This window comes from Pithys albifrons, chromosome 19 (genome assembly GCF_047495875.1).
Source record: "Pithys albifrons albifrons isolate INPA30051 chromosome 19, PitAlb_v1, whole genome shotgun sequence".
In the NCBI taxonomy this organism is placed as follows: Eukaryota; Metazoa; Chordata; class Aves; order Passeriformes; family Thamnophilidae; genus Pithys; species Pithys albifrons.
The window spans coordinates 11,014,535-11,029,890 of NC_092476.1; the positions used below are offsets into that span (position 1 = coordinate 11,014,535).

A 15,356-nucleotide genomic window follows, 5' to 3' on the forward strand; every position below is an offset into this window, starting at 1 on the left:
TTCTGGGATTCTGTGAACAACAGGGATGTTCTGGCCTCAGGCATCACGCCTGGCCCTCCTAAGCTTTGGTGATGTGTGTTGGCCATTCTGGTGGCCTCCTCTGACACAAAGTGGTCTGGAACTTTGTTGTCCTGCTTCTCCATTCCACTAACCCTGGATGAACCACCTCTGGCCTCCCAGCTGGTACACCTGAACTGCAGTTTGCAGTCAGCAATGTTCACGCCAGGCTTGGCTCACACTCTGCAGCTGGATGGCTCCTCTCTGCTGATGTCTCCTGCAGAAGATCCTGGGGGCATCCAGGTAACTTTGGAGCTTTGCTTTAGCCCAGGTGACTTCAGAGCTTTGCTTTACGTGCTGTTGGGTCACTCCTTGGACAGGAGGGTGACACACACAGCTTGGAACTGCCTTCCTGGGCTCAGCTGAAAAATCCTGCTCCCTTTTTTTCTGACATTACTTGGATGAAATACAAAGTTCATTTTCACACTGGAGACCATGTAGGGAAGAGACTTACTGGGATGAAATCCTCTAGGAGAGTACAAGAACATGTTTCTTTTTATGGCTAATCAGCTTGATAGAGGGGAGGGGAACCTTCCTGGGAAGGTCCTGGGCTGCTCTCAGCGGTTAAAGAAGAAGGACTTGAGGCTCTGTAGAAACTGTGACTTCTGCCTCTGCTTCTGCTTCTTGCGGATGATGGGGATCCACACGAGGCCACAGACCAGGAGCATCAGCCCCAGGGACAGGAAAGCTGGGCCACACATTTTGTAAACGTTCTTGTTCTTGGTGAGGAAGCAGGACAGGCTGGTGATGACCATCCCAAAGAGGAAGGTGGCAGCTCCCACAGACACCACGATCACGGGCTTGTGGTAGATCTCCCACTTGCTCCTGGGAGCGCTGGTCCACATGGACTCGCTGCGGGAGCTCATGCAGAGCGTGCTGCCCGTGCGGCTGGTGACCAGCTCCTTGGACTGAGGGGACTTCTCACTCTCATCAGGGCTCCTGGGGGCAATTTCCATGGTGACAGGGTCTGAGGAGGACACCTGGGATGAAAAACAGAGAAAGCAGGGCAGGGCAAGTGGTGGAGGTGCTCTCCCAGGTGGCCAAGAAGGCCAATGGGATCCTGGCCTGGATCCAAACTAGCGTGGCCAGCAGGCCCAGGGCAGTGACCCTTCCCCTGGACTCTGCCTTGGGGAGGCCACACCTTGAGTGTTGTGTTCAGTTCTGGGCCCCTCAGTTGAGGCAAGAGATTGAGGGGCTGGAGCGGGGCCAGAGAAGAGCAACGAGGCTGGAGAAGGGACTGGATGTGGCACTGAGTGTCCTCTTAAACACCTCCAGGGACAGAGAATCCAACATGTCTTGATCCAACCCCACTGTGATCACCAGCCCAGGGCACAGAGTGCCCTGGGCTGGTGATCACAGTGGGGTTGGATCAAGGGTTGGTCTTGATAATCTCAGAGGTCTCTTCCAATCCAACTGAGAAGAGCAACGAGGCTGGAGAAGGGACTGGAGCACAAGTGCTGTGGGGAGAGGCTGAGGGAGCTGGGGGTGTTCAGCCTGGAGAAGAGGAGGCTCAGAGGTGACCTCAGCACTGTCTGGAACTGCCTGAAGGGAAGTTCTGGCCAGGTGGGGGTTGGTCTCTTCTCCCAGGCACTCAGCAATAGGACAAGGGGGCACGATGGGCTCAAGCTCTGCCAGGGGAAACTGAAGTTGGAGATGAGAAAAAGCTTCTTTGCAGAGAGAGTGCTCAGGCATTGGAATGGGCTGCCCAGAGAGGGGGTGGATTCCCCATCCCTGGAGGTTTTTCAACTGAGCTTGGCCATGGCACTGAGTGCCATGATCTGGTAAAGGGACTGGGGTTGGACCAAGGGTTGGACTTGATGATCTCGGAGGTCTTTCCCAACCCAATCCATTCTATGATTCTATAATTCCATGTGGTCCTCAGTGACTGCAATCCAAAGGAAGGTGGAGGAGGTTTTGTGTGTCACTGCAGGGAAAGAGGAGCATCCCACCCCCAACTCCCAGGAAATGTAGGAACTGGCAGTGGGACCCTGAGGATAGGCTGGACAGAAGACACCTGTGGAGTCCCACTGCCCACCCATGGATGGTGGGACTCCTGCAGTCCCTGTCCCTGTCCTTAGACTTTCTAACTCACCAGCTCCCACAAGGGCCCAGGGGTGGGGTGTCCATTGGGACCCACTACCCTGCCCCTCCCAGGGCTCTTGGTTGCTTTCAGGGGCATTGCAGGGGGCTGCAGGCAGGGCTGGTGCTGCTGCCTGGGTGTGGGGATGTCAGTGTGTGTGCATCTCTTAAGGTCTGAGGTGACTGATGAGTGCATCCTTAAGGACCAGAGAGGCACCTGTAGAATGTACCTTGTAAGCAGCAGAACCTTTCCATGTGTGTGAGGTGAACTGCTGACCAACAGTGTGCTGGCATGTTGTATGTAGGTGTAGATAAAAGTGAAGCTGGTACTAAAAATAAAGTCCTTTCTCTTCTGTGAGCCTTCTGATCAGACTGAGCCTGACCTGTCCCTGCCTCCTCTGACCACCACGAAGATAATCCACATTACCCCAAGAAAGGGTGACCCCAACTCCTGGGTCCTTGGACCTGCCTCCCCTCCCACAGCCCAAATTACACCTCAGCACCTTGTGACGTGGTTGTGTCTCCCTTTTGCAGGAGGAGAAACTGAGGCACAGATGTGTCATGTCAGGAACACTCTGGGAGACCAGAAGGCCCCTTCCCATGGGCTGAAGGAGCCAGATGTTCCCCACTGCCACATCCAGCCTTGCAGCAGCCACAGCACAGGAGCTTCTCAATTCCCACCTCAATGCTCAGCTGGGAAATGCTGGTCCCACAGGACTTGTTTCTCCAGCTGTGAGCTGGGACAGATCTGTGGGAGAGCTCCTGAGCTGGGCAGCAGCAGGACCCCAAGACACTCTGCCCTGTGCCGGCTGGGTCAGCAATGTGGCTTCTGGCACATTAGTTTTTCATCAGCTCAAGGAGGAAATACATTTTCCCAGAAACAAAGTGCCTCTGGCGCTGAGAAAACATTCTGGTAAATGGCAAGGGCTGAGCATTACGTTGCCCACAGTTTCCTCAGGGCCCTGCTGAGGACACTGCAGGGGTCTGGGTTGGGAAGTGCTGCCCAGAGGCTGGGAGGGACCCGTGCAAGTGCCAGGGCTGAGGAGGGCAGGGCAGGGACACACCCAGGAGGCAGATTTGGGTTGGCAAAGTGGCAGGTTTCCTGCCAGGGGCTTGGGGGGTGTCAGGAGGGCTGGGGCTTCCCTACCCCCTGCTGTGCCCACCCTTGGGGCACAGGGGTGCTCTGCAGCAGCACAACAGCTTGGAGCACCCCCTTCTGCCAGCACCCCCAGGCAGAGCCGTGGGGGTGGCTGCTGAGCCCCAGAGCTGGCCCCTGGTGGTCCCCAGAAGTCACATCCATGCTGGCCTGGGCACAACACCCCAGTGGGGCTGTGATGGGTGGGCAGTGCCACCAGTTCTGTGCCCAAGGCACTGCCAAGTGCAGCTCTTCCCAAGCACCACATAAGCTTTGAGCCTAAGGAGGCTTCACCCAGAGCAGGAAATTTAAACTCCCACCTTGGCCTTTCTCTGTCTGTGCATTTTCTGTCCCATGGGGAGACTCTCCAGGAGGTTCCCACCGTGGCTGATGCCAGGCTGGATTTGCACCCTGCCTGTGCCATGGGAAGGCTGTGGCTGCAGCAGGTGTAGAGGGGGTGACCATAGAGCCTGGCAGCCCCAGCTCTGTTCCTGTTGCTGCTGATCAATGGGAGAGCAAAGCCCAGGTCAGTGCAGCCACAGAGAGGCTGCAAGGCTGGCACAGCTCCAGAGGCAGTGCCTGAAGGAAACCTGCCCATCTTCAAACCCTACTGGGCCCAGTGCCCATCCAGGGATGCCGATGGCTGGGTGCCAGCCAGCACTTCCCTTGTGCTTCCACCTGTGTCCCCTGTCAAGTTTTGTGTTTCACTGTGAGAGGAGACAGAGGTAATTTTCCAATTTGGTGCCCCCAGCAGAGACACTGGGGCAGATCTGGTGGTCTCGATGTATTTGGTGATGTTTCAGGTTTGCCAGACTTGGGCCAACAAGCAAAAGGTGAAAGCCAAGAGCAACAGCCAAAATGTACATCCCTCCTTTCTTCAGTTTTCCCTCTTCTCTGTTGGAACAGGAAAGACAAGGACAGAGCAGGACACACATTTCTGCCACCCTCATACAGAATTATGGAATCCCAGAATCTCTGAGGCTGGAAAAGACACTCAAGACCATGAATCCACCCTGTGCCCAATGCCCACCTTGTCCCCCAACCCAGAGCTCTGAGTGCCACGGCCAGTCCTGCCTTGGGCACCTCCAGGGCTGGGCACTCCAAACCTCCCTGGGCAGTCCCTGCCAGTGCCTGCCCACCCTTTCCATGGAGAAATTCCTGCTGCTGTGCCCCCTGCCCCTGCCCTGGCCCAGCCTCAGGCCGTGCCCTCTCCTGTCCCTGTGCCCTGGAGCAGAGTCCGACCCCCCCCGGCTTCCCCTTCCTGGCAGGGATTGCAGAGCCAGGAGGTGCCCCCTGAGCCTCCTTTTCTGCAGGCTGAGCCCCCCCAGCTCCCTCAGCTGCTCCTCATCAGATTTGTGCTCCTGACCTTTCCCCAGCCCCATTGCCCAGAAAATATGATGTGTCTTCTACAGCCCTTGGTCAGGGATCATCGAGGACTTGACAAGACAACTAAGTTTGGTCCTAGTAGCAAGTTTTGGTTTCTGTTCTTCCTTTTGAGCTGCCAATGCCACCCCTGCAAGCTGGACTATTGCTGTGGAACATGCTGGTCCTCCTTTTCCAGAGCAAATCCTCCTCTTCTAGTGCAAATCAGACTTTTCCTGAAATGTCATCCTGAGCTGTTGTGGCACTTCATGTCTTTGTGACATCTGACATGGAGAGGTTTTATGATCAACCTCCTGTATAATTTGAATTTGACTCTGGAGTTGGAAATTTGCTTTATTATCTGGAATAACCCCCAGGTTTTACACAACAACAGCCTAACACAGGCTGTCCTGTCCCACATTTAGGCCCCCCTGTCCCTGCTTGCCTGGGTGCTGTGTCCTTCCTCTGCATCCAGGGCTGCTCTGAGCTCTCCAAGCACCTTCCTTTCCCTGCCTTGTGCAGAGCATTAATGTCAGGCTGCTGTTGAAAGCATCATCTCCCTTTCAGGTTTCCATTTCCTCTGGAGTGGATTTATTCCCTCCTTTTGTTTCCTGGCAAAGCCACCCTCCTCACCACAATTCCCAACCACTGGCACTTCCTGGCAGAGCACTCTTTTTTGGTCACATTTCTGCCCACTGTTAGTGAGGGAAGGATTTCACTCCCTGCCCAGGAAGGATTTCACTCCCTGCCAGTTCCTGGGGGCTCGTTTGGGAGCACTGAGAGGATCTGCAGCTCTTGGGAGCGTTGATGCAATTCCAGTTCCTGCCCTGCCTGTGCTCCATCCCTAATTCATCCCAGACGTGCTGGTGGTTGGAGATGCTGGACTGAGCAGTCTGGCAGGGAAGTGCTATCAGATTTCTCCCAGTTTTTTCAACCACTGTTGTTGGAAGGACGGAATCAGCAGATGACTCTTTGCTGTCCTGAAAATGTCTCCCGAGCACGTCTCAGGTTTCGCATCTGGTGTGTCTGCTGTGCTTCTGAGCTCCTGGCAGCTCTCGGAGACAGAGGTCCTTCCTTCCCTCCTCTGCAAGGAAGAGCCTCATGTGATCCTGTTTCTCCTCCCTTTGCTCTTCCAGTGCTTTGTGTGGTGAACTGGGAAATCCTGGAGGCTGTTTGGTGGTGCTGCTGGGGCCCCCAGTGCCATAGCACCCCACCAGGTGCCACCTTGGGGACATTGGGGACATTGCTGGTGGAGCTGAGGGGGAGCTTTGGGCTGAGCAGAGCACCCGATGCTCTGTCCCAGTTCCCTCAGTCCCTCCTGGCCATGGATGGCATGGATGGCATTCCTCCCCTGCCAGCCCCAGGAGCAGCTCTCAGCCCTGACACCCAGCCCAGGACCTGGGACCCTGCAGATGTGGCCACAGTGGTGCTAAAACTGGGGCAACAGCCCCTTCTGAAGACTCTGCCCCTGTGCACAGCCCTGGGCCCTCCCAGCTGTGCAGGAGCTGGAGTTGCTCTCCCAGTCCTGTCCTCAGCCTGGCCATCTCCTTTCCATCTGGGGAGGCAGCCTTGGTTCTGCAGGAGCTCCCACATCTCCCCTCAAGTCCCCACTGTAGCAGTTTCTGCCACTTCCCCATCCCACTGTGCACAGCTGGGGACACCAGGGCAGCCCCAGGGACTGGTGCCCATCTCCATCTGCCTCTTCTTTGTGAAGCTCCCGCTCAGTGTCCCAGGGTGGATCTGGCATTTGCCCTGGCACTAAGCAGGTGCCATCCCGCTGGTGATTGGGCAGTGTGGGGCTGGTGTGGGGCTGCTGTGGGTGCTGGTGTGGGGCTGCTGTGGGTGCTGGTGTGGGTGCTGGTGTGGGTGCTGGTGTGGGGCTGCTGTGGGTGCTGGTGTGGGTGCTGCTGTGGGTGGTGCTGTGGGTGCTGGTGTGGGTGCTGCTGTGGGTGCTGCTGTGGGGCTGCTGTGGGGCTGCTGTGGGTGCTGCTGTGGGTGGTGCTGTGGGTGCTGGTGTGGGGGCTGGTGTGGGTGCTGCTGTGGGGCTGCTGTGGGTGCTGGTGTGGGTGCTGCTGTGGGGCTGCTGTGGGGTTGCTGTGGGTGCTGGTGTGGGGCTGCTGTGGGTGCTGGTGTGGGGCTGCTGTGGGGCTGCTGTGGGTGCTGGTGTGGGGCTGCTGTGGGTGCTGGTGTGGGTGCTGGTGTGGGGCTGCTGTGGGTGCTGGTGTGGGGCTGCTGTGGGGCTGCTGTGGGTGCTGCTGTGGGGCTGCTGTGGGGCTGCTGTGGGTGCTGTTGTGGGTGCTTGTGTGGGGCTGCTGTGGGTGCTGCTGTGGGGCTGCTGTGGGTGCTGGTGTGGGGCTGCTGTGGGTGCTGGTGTGGGGCTGCTGTGGATGCTGGTGTGGGTGCTGGTGTGGGGCTGCTGTGGGTGCTGCTGTGGGTGCTGCTGTGGGTGCTGCTGTGGGTGCTGCTGTGGGTGCTGGTGTGGTGCTGGTGTGGGGGCTGCTGTGGGTGCTGCTGTGGGTGCTGCTGTGGGGCTGCTGTGGGTGCTGGTGTGGGTGCTGGTGTGGGGCTGCTGTGGGTGCTGGTGTGGGGCTGGTGTGGGGCTGGTGTGGGGGCTGGTGTGGGGCTGCTGTGGGTGCTGGTGTGGGTGCTGGTGTGGGGCTGCTGTGGGTGCTGCTGTGGGGCTGCTGTGGGTGCTGGTGTGGGGCTGCTGTGGGTGCTGCTGTGGGTGCTGCTGTGGGGCTGCTGTGGGTGCTGGTGTGGGTGCTGGTGTGGGGCTGCTGTGGGGCTGCTGTGGGTGCTGGTGTGGGGCTGCTGTGGGGCTGCTGTGGGGCTGCTGTGGGTGCTGGTGTGGGGCTGCTGTGGGGCTGCTGTGGGTGCTGCTGTGGGTGCTGGTGTGGGGCTGCTGTGGGTGCTGCTGTGGGTGCTGCTGTGGGTGCTGGTGTGGGGTTGCTGTGGGTGCTGGTGTGGGGGCTGCTGTGGGGCTGCTGTGGGTGCTGCTGTGGGGCTGCTGTGGGTGCTGCTGTGGGTGCTGGTGTGGGGCTGCTGTGGGTGTGGGGCTGCCACGTGCAGGGGGTGCAGAGGGGCTGCAGCCCTTGCCATGTGTGTTAAATACAGAACACTGAGGGAAAAGGTCAGGATTTTGCAAACCAGTCACCAAATATTGCTGGAAATCCAGACCAAGTTTAGGGATGTATTTTGGTGCCTTCTCTGCTGTCAAGCCACTGCCCTGAAGAAGGTTCCTCACCCCATCAGGGGATGGGACATGGAGCAGCAGCAACTCCTCTCCAAACCAGGTCCAGCTCCAGCCCCACATCCTTCTGTGAACCAATGGTGATGGAAAAGATGGGTTTGAGGAAACCCCAAAGGGAGCTCTGCACTCCATGGGTGGGGTGGCCCCGAGTCCTGCTGGGGAGGAGCAAAGAGCCCAACCTGGACTGGGGGGTTCCTGAGGGCTCAGACTCTGCCAGACTCTCTCCCAGGAAGACAAAGCAAGTGAGCTCTGCTCTGCCTGGCACCAGTGCCCCAGACTGGTGGGTTTGGGTGGGTGGCTGCTCCAGTGATGCGGAGAAGTTGGGTGGAAGGCACCTGAACACAGGTGTGCACATACTTGCCCCCTGCCCCCAGAGAGGGACCCCCAGACCCTCCCCATTGCCCCTCACTGGCTTTCCAGTGGCCTCCGAGTGGCTTGTGCTGGTTCCCTGGCAAACAGCAGCATCAGGGGCTCTGTAAAGCCTTGGGGTAAGACCCAAAGGGGTTGTTTGTCCTTCAGGCAGAAGATGTGCCCAGCCTGCCACCCCGGTGGGTGGGCAGCCAAGTCCTCACTGGGGGTCCCAGCTGGGAAGAAACTGTAAAGCTGGGGAATGAGGAAAGGCAAGAAGTGCTTTTTGGGGCATGGCTTTTCCTGCTGCTCTAAAGTGCCTCAGCCTGACTCTTGTGCCAGTCCTGATGTTTACTCCCAGCACAGACTCCCCCAGATGACACTGCTGGTCCCTGTGTGTGGCAGGAGCAGGGGTTTGCTGCTCTGGAGGACCCCTGAGACTGTGGGATGGGAGGGGAGCAGTGGCTGTGCTGGTGCACACACACACAGTCAGCAGAAACTTTCTGATGGTGCTGCCACCCTGGAGGGAGAGTGGCTGTCACTCAGCTTCCCAGGGAGTGGGAAGCACATCCAGTGGGCCAGCATGCCCGAGGTGCCCAGGGAACCAAGCAAGCTGGGTCCGGGGGGCTCCTTCCTGGAGTGGGTGGGGGATCTGTCCTGCCCTCAGCTGCCCCACGGAGAACATCCCCACAGCCCCACATCTACGTGGGGGACCTGCATGTGGGGGGGTGCTGAGGGGGACAGGGCAGGGGGGAGTGCTGAGCCCATTCATCCTGCTGTGCCCCTCTGAGCCCGCTCACCCGCCTGTGCCCCTCTGAGCCCGCTCACCCTCCTGTGCCCCTCTGACACCCCCTCCTGACACCATTCCCCTCTGAGCCCACTCCCCACTCTGTGTCTCTGACCCCACTCTCCACACTGTGCCCCACTGACCCTCTCCCCACACCATTCCCCTCTGACCCCACTCCCCTGCTGTGTCTCTGCCCCCCTATCCATGCTGTTTCTTTGTCCCCCTCCCCATGCTGTCCCTCTCTGTCCCACTCCCCACGCTGTCCCTCTCTGTCCCCCTCCCCATGCCGTGCCCCTCTGTCCCCCTCCCCACACTGTGCCCCTCTGACCCTCTCCCCACACTGTGCCCCTCTGTCCCCCTCCCCACACTGTGCCCCTCTGTCCCCCTCCCCATGCTGTGCCCCTCTGTCCCCCTCCCCACACTGTGCCCCTCTGTCCCCTCCCCACGCTGTGCCCCTCTGTCCCCCTCCCCACACTGTGCCCCTCTGTCCCCCTCCCCACACTGTGCCCCTCCATCCCCATCCCCACACCATGCCCCTCTGTCCCCCTCCCCACGCTGTGCCCCTCTGTCCCCCTCCCCATGCCGTGCCCTGTCCTGGCTGTCACTGGGCTGTGCTGGCTGGCAGTGGAAGGGCAGGGGCTCGGGTGCCCTCACCACCCCTTGAGCTCTCCAGGGAACGTTTCCACCATTGGCTCCTGTGGGCACAAAAGCAGCGGGTCAGAGTACCCAGCTTTGTGCCACGGTGTGCCAGCCCAGCAGGGCTGGTTCTGCTGCCCTGGGAGGGGACAGGAGATGGTCCCCATGCAAGGCACGAGTGCTGAAGCCCCAAGTCCTGTCCCCGTGCCCCTGCTCACCTCGGGGTAGGAGGGACTGATAGCAGCCATACAAGGCAACACAGCGGAGGCTTCAGCTCTCCCCAAGCCCCACCAGGTCTCGGGTGTCCACTGAGAAGGAGCCAACATCCCTTTGCTGGTGAAGTGCAGCAGGGTTGGGCCCGGGCACCCTCAACCCTCAGGAGCACCTTTCCAGCATCACCCACACTTTAGATGGTCCCAGCAGCACGTTCAGGGACTTGCTGTGCAAAGAACATCTCCAAGTTCCTTTTTGGGGCTGAGGGAGAGGATGACCCCCAGCCCCGCCATGCTGTGCCCCCTGTCCCTTCCCACCACCCCCAGAGCCAATGCCATGGATGGAATGCCATCCTACTTACGTGGCGAGCAGCGAGGGCTGGCTGCCCACCCCACCGTGGGACAGGCTGCAGCAGCAGGTCCTCTCTCCAAGGCCAGGCTCATCCCAAACCCCACAGCCCTCTGGGTGTTGCCTACTGGGCTCTGTTGAGTCTAATAAACAATGGAGCATCCCAGCTCCGATGATCTCACCAGCCTATCAGTATATTGTTTAACTCCTTGTTTCCCTGCCCTGACTCCTCAGGAGCTTCCCGGGGAGCGTTGGATAAAAAGCTGTGGTTTGGGAAGCAGGCCAGTGGTGTGGCAGGAGAGGAGGGTGGGATGGTGCTTGGAGCAGGAGTCCAGCACTTGGGGCTGATGCTGATCCAGGCTTGGATCATCAGCAAGTTCCTGAAATGTCTCTGAACTGCAATTTCTGCCCTCTCAGAGCAAGGAATCATAGCCAGTGACTGGAAAGTGCTTTGAAGCTCATCAGTGAGACATTAGAGAGATGCAAGATATTAGCAATTATCTATTAATTAACATCCTGAGTCCATTATTGGGATGGAAGAGAGAGGAGGTTCTGGAATATTGTTTTCTCTCAGGAACCCACAGCCAAACTTTAATACCCTCTTACAACAGTGTGAATCCACTTGCTCAGGGCAGGAATCCAGCCTGGCCCAGACACTGCTGGTGTCCAGGGGCTGGTTCCAGTGGTGGTGGGGCTGTCTCCATCCCTGAGGGTCCCCAGACACTGCTGGTGTCCAGGGGCTGGTTCCAGTGGTGGTGGGGCTGTCTCCATCCCTGAGGGTCCCCAGACACTGCTGGTGTCCAGGGGCTGGTTCCAGTGGTGGTGGGGCTGTCTCCATTCCTGAGGGTCCCCAGACACTGCTGGTGTCCAGGGGCTGGTTCCAGTGGTGGTGGGGCTGTCTCCATCCCTGAGGGTCCCCAGACACTGCTGGTGTCCAGGGGCTGGTTCCAGTGGTGGTGGGGCTGTCTCCATCCCTGAGGGCCCCCAGTTGGTTTGGTACAGTGAGTAACAGGGTCCAAGCTGCACCGCAGGGTGGGGTGGGGTGAGATGGGAAGAGGCTTTGGAGCTCTCCTGGGGATGGGCAGGACCACAAGGAGGGTCAGCTGGGCACAGAGCATGCCAAGGCAGCACATGGGGCTGAAGGGGACAGAGAGGGTCCAGAGGGACAGGGTGGGGGGGCACCAGCTCATGCAAGTGTGGGGAGCTCAGACAGGAAGGCCAGAACCCGGCTGAGGTCCTTCAGCTCAGCTCTGTGTGGCTCTTTGGGCAGCAGAAGTGGACATGGAACAGGTTATGGAGCTCCTCAGGAAGGAGAAGCTGGGGCAGGGGCAGGGAGGGGCAGAGGTGGGATGAGCTCAGGCTCCTTGTCCATGGTCTGTCCTCACCATCTGATGGGAGGTGGGTGAGTTAACTGAGCACAATGGCCCTGGAGTAACGGGGGGAATCCACTGCCCATTGATCTGAGAATGAACAACAAAAAGAACCAGGTGCTTTGGGAGTCTTCAGGGAGGATTTATAGGAACACATTAAAAGGTTCTCTAAAGCTGGGAGAGCTGAGGGCATTTGGGTTTACCAGTGCAGGTCCAAGGGGGAAGTTTTCTGACCTAAAGGAGCAACTGGCATCAAAACTGCAACACAAATAGTGGTGGGAAGGCTTCATTTCAGCATCTCCAGCAGCACTTCACACCCTGGTTCTACACCTTCTCCAGGCTGAACTGAGCTGCTTTTGCCCTGCTGGGGACCATCCAGCCCTGTGCTCCAGCAACTGCCCCATCACGTGGGGCATTTCAGTTCATCTCCTCTCATCCCTCCAGACTTTTCCCGTGCTCCCTGCAGTGGCCCTGGGATCTCCATCCTGCCCCAAGGACCACGCAGGGTGCAGGAAGGGGCAGGTCACCAGCCCTGGGATGGTCATGGACAGGAGTGCCAAGGTTACCTGGGCAAGGCACCGGGTGGGGGACTGAGGTACATCCCTCTAGGGCTGGGTTACATCCCGTGGGGGCAACCATGGACTGGACGGGCTGAACGAACAGGGAATCACTCCCAGCCTGGGCAGGTGCTGTGTGTGCATCCCGCACTCTGCCCGGGTTACCCCGACCCGGGCAGTACCACCTGCCCTTCCCTTCGCAGCCTATCCCATCCCATCCCATCCCATCCCATCCCATCCCATCCCATCCCATCCCATCCCATCCCATCCCATCCCATCCCATCCCCTTTCAGCCCATCCCATCCCATCCCATCCCATCCCCTTTCAGCCCATCCCATCCCATCCCCTCTCAGCCCATCCCATCCCCTCTCAGCCCATCCCGTCCCCTCGCAGCCCATTCCATACCATCTCCTCCCAGCCCATCCCAATCCCTCCCTGCCCATCCCCTCCCATCCCCTCTCAGCCCATCCCATCCCATCCCATCCCATCCCATCCCATCCCATCCCATCCCATCCCATCCCATCCCATCCCATCCCATCCCCTCTCAGCCCATCCCATCCCGTCCCCTCCCAGACCATCCCACCCCCTCGCAGCCCATCCCGTCCCCTCCCAAACTATCCCACCCCCTCGCAGCCCATCCCGTCCCCTCGAGACTCCCAACGAGGCCACTCCGCGGTCGCTGCTGCCACCGTGCGGGGACAGGGCACGATAGCGCTGGGGCTGCCCGGGGACACGGTGGCACAGGCTGAGCCCGCGGGGACAGCGCTAACAGGGGCAGGTGTCGCATTCTGCGCCTGGAACGGGACAACCCCCGGTGTAGGGACAGACTGGGAAAGAGAGGCCGGAAAGCAGAGCCAGGAAAGGGCCCTGGGGGTGCTGGTGTGTGGCCAGTTGGGCAGGAGTCAGCAGTGCCCTGGAGCCAGGAGGGACATCCCTGCCCTGGGGGGCATCAGGCCCAGCATGGCCGGGCCAGGGAGGGGATTGTCCCACTCTGCTCTGCACTGGGGCAGCCTCACCTGCAATGGGGGGGGGCAGTTTGGGGGGACACAATGGAAGGGAGAGATTGAGCCATTGGAGAGTGTCCAAAGGAGGCAAAGAAGATGGTGATGGGTTTGGAGGGTTCACATGAGGAGCAGCTGAGGGCACTTGGTGTGTTCAGCTGGAGAGGAGGAGACTGAAGGTCTGCAGCTCCTCCCGAGGGGAATCTCCAATCTCAGCTCTCTGGGACCAGTGACATGACCCAGGGAACGGCTGAAGTTGTGTCAGAGCAGGATCAGGCTGGATATTAGGAAAAGGTTCTTCCCCCAGAGGGTGGTTGGGCTCAGGAACAACTTCCCCAGAGCCTGTTCTCATTAGGAGAATATCCTGACTCGTAAAGGACCCCCAAGGATCACCAAGTCTGACTCCTGACCCCGCACAGATACCCCAACAATCCCACCCTGTCCCTGAGAGTGTTGTCCAAACCCTCCTGCAGCTCTGGCAGCCTTGGGGCTGTGCCCACTGCCCTGGGGAGCCTGCTCAGTGCCCACCACCCTCTGGGGGAAGAGCCTTTCCCTGAGATCCAACCTAACCCTGCCCTGGCACAGCTCCAGCCATTCCCTGGGTGCTGTCCCTGCCCTGGCACAGCTCCAGCCATTCCCTGGGTGCTGTCCCTGCCCTGGCACAGCTCCAGCCATTCCCTGGGTGCTGTCCCTGCCCTGGCACAGCTCCAGCCATTCCCTGGGTGCTGTCCCTGCCCTGGCACAGCTCCAGCCATTCCCTGGGTGCTGTCCCTGCTCCCCACAGAGCAGAGATTGGAGCTGCCCCTCGGGAGGAGCTGCAGACCCCAGTGAGCTCTGCCCTCAGTCTCCTCCTCTCCAGCTGAACAAAACAAATGACTCAGTCACTCCTCATTTGGCCCCTCCAGGCTCTTCACCACCTTCATGTCCCTCCTTTGGACACTCTAAAATAGCTTTACATATTTCTTACCTTTCTCATACTGTGGCACCAATATTTGTGCTGCTATAAAAGCATATTCACTGCTACAAAAATCATATTCCCTATCATGGTCTTTTTTGGTGGGACAGGACACGACTTGTCGGTGAATGTGGAGCTGCTGGAGGGCATGGGCAGGATAAGGGAGAAGGGCCAGGCTGGATGGAGTGACAAGAGGGAACACCCTACCCAATGCTCTGGCTCCTGCAGCAGTAGATGGTGCTGTTGCTCTGCAGGACGGTGCTGACAGGGGCAGCTGAAACCCAAATCGGCAGCTCAGGATCCCTCCCAGGCCTCTGGCACGGGAACCTGCACCCCGAGAACCCTTTCCCAGCCCCTCTTCCCCTCTCCCCAGCACTGGCACTCTGCAAACCTGCAGGGCAGTGGGCAGGTATTGAGGGACCACCCCCAGCCCAGGGCACAGCATCCATTTCCCAGTGATTTGTCTCATGGCAAAGGGAACCTGCAGGACCCAAAGAGTCACCAGGGAGCCCTGAGCACACCTGTGGCAGCCAGTGTCCCACACCTTCCTCCCCTGGGGTGCAGCTGCCCCCTCCCCTCCACCTATGGCTTGTGTGGCAGCTCCCAAGGCCAGCACAGCTTGGGCAGGGATTTCCTCAGCAATGTCCTGGCATGTCAGCAATTCCTGTCTGGAGCATCTCTGAGCACAGAGTGGCTGGAGAGCAGCCAGGCAGAGGGACCTGGGGGGACTGAGGGACAGGAAGCTCAACAGGAGCCACCAGTGTGCCCAGGTGGCCAAGAAGGCCAATGGGATCCTGGCCTGGATCCAAACTAGCGTGGCCAGCAGGCCCAGGGCAGTGACCCTTCCCCTGGACTCTGCCTTGGGGAGGCCACACCTTGAGTGTTGTGTTCAGTTCTGGGCACCTCAGTTGAGGAAAGAGATTGAGGGGCTGGAGCGGGGCCAGAGAAGAGCAACGAGGCTGGAGAAGGGACTGGATGTGGCACTGAGTGTCCTCTGAAACACCTCCAGGGACAGAGAATCCAACATGTCTTGATCCAACCCCACTGTGATCACCAGCCCAGGGCACTCTGTGCCCTGGGCTGGTGATCACAGTGGGGTTGGATCAAGGGTTGATGATCTCAGAGGTGTTTTCCAACCCAACTGAGAAGAGCAACAAGGCTGGAGAAGGGACTGGAGCACAAGTGCTGTGGGGAGAGGCTGAGGGAGCTGGGAGTGTTTAGCCTGGAGAAGAGGAGGCTCAGAGGTGACCTCAGCACT

At 59.2% G+C, this 15,356-nt stretch overlaps 1 protein-coding gene across 1 annotated transcript; it reads right to left on the minus strand.

The window, feature by feature from the left end:
* Positions 1 to 534: 534 nt before the first annotated feature.
* On the minus strand, positions 535 to 10,315 carry PIRT (phosphoinositide interacting regulator of transient receptor potential channels). The gene is made up of 2 exons (XM_071573873.1): positions 10,229 to 10,315; positions 535 to 1,037 (listed from the first exon to the last, which is right to left on the minus strand). The coding sequence occupies exon 2, from the start codon at positions 1,011 to 1,013 to the stop codon at positions 615 to 617; it is 399 nt and encodes a 132-aa protein (XP_071429974.1). The 5' UTR covers positions 1,014 to 1,037; positions 10,229 to 10,315; the 3' UTR covers positions 535 to 614.
* Positions 10,316 to 15,356: the final 5,041 nt, after the last annotated feature.

Coding starts and splice junctions, on each gene's coding strand:
- PIRT (XM_071573873.1), bottom strand. CDS start 1,013: ATGGAAATTGCCCCCAGGAGCCCTGATGAGAGTGAGAAGTCCCCTCAG.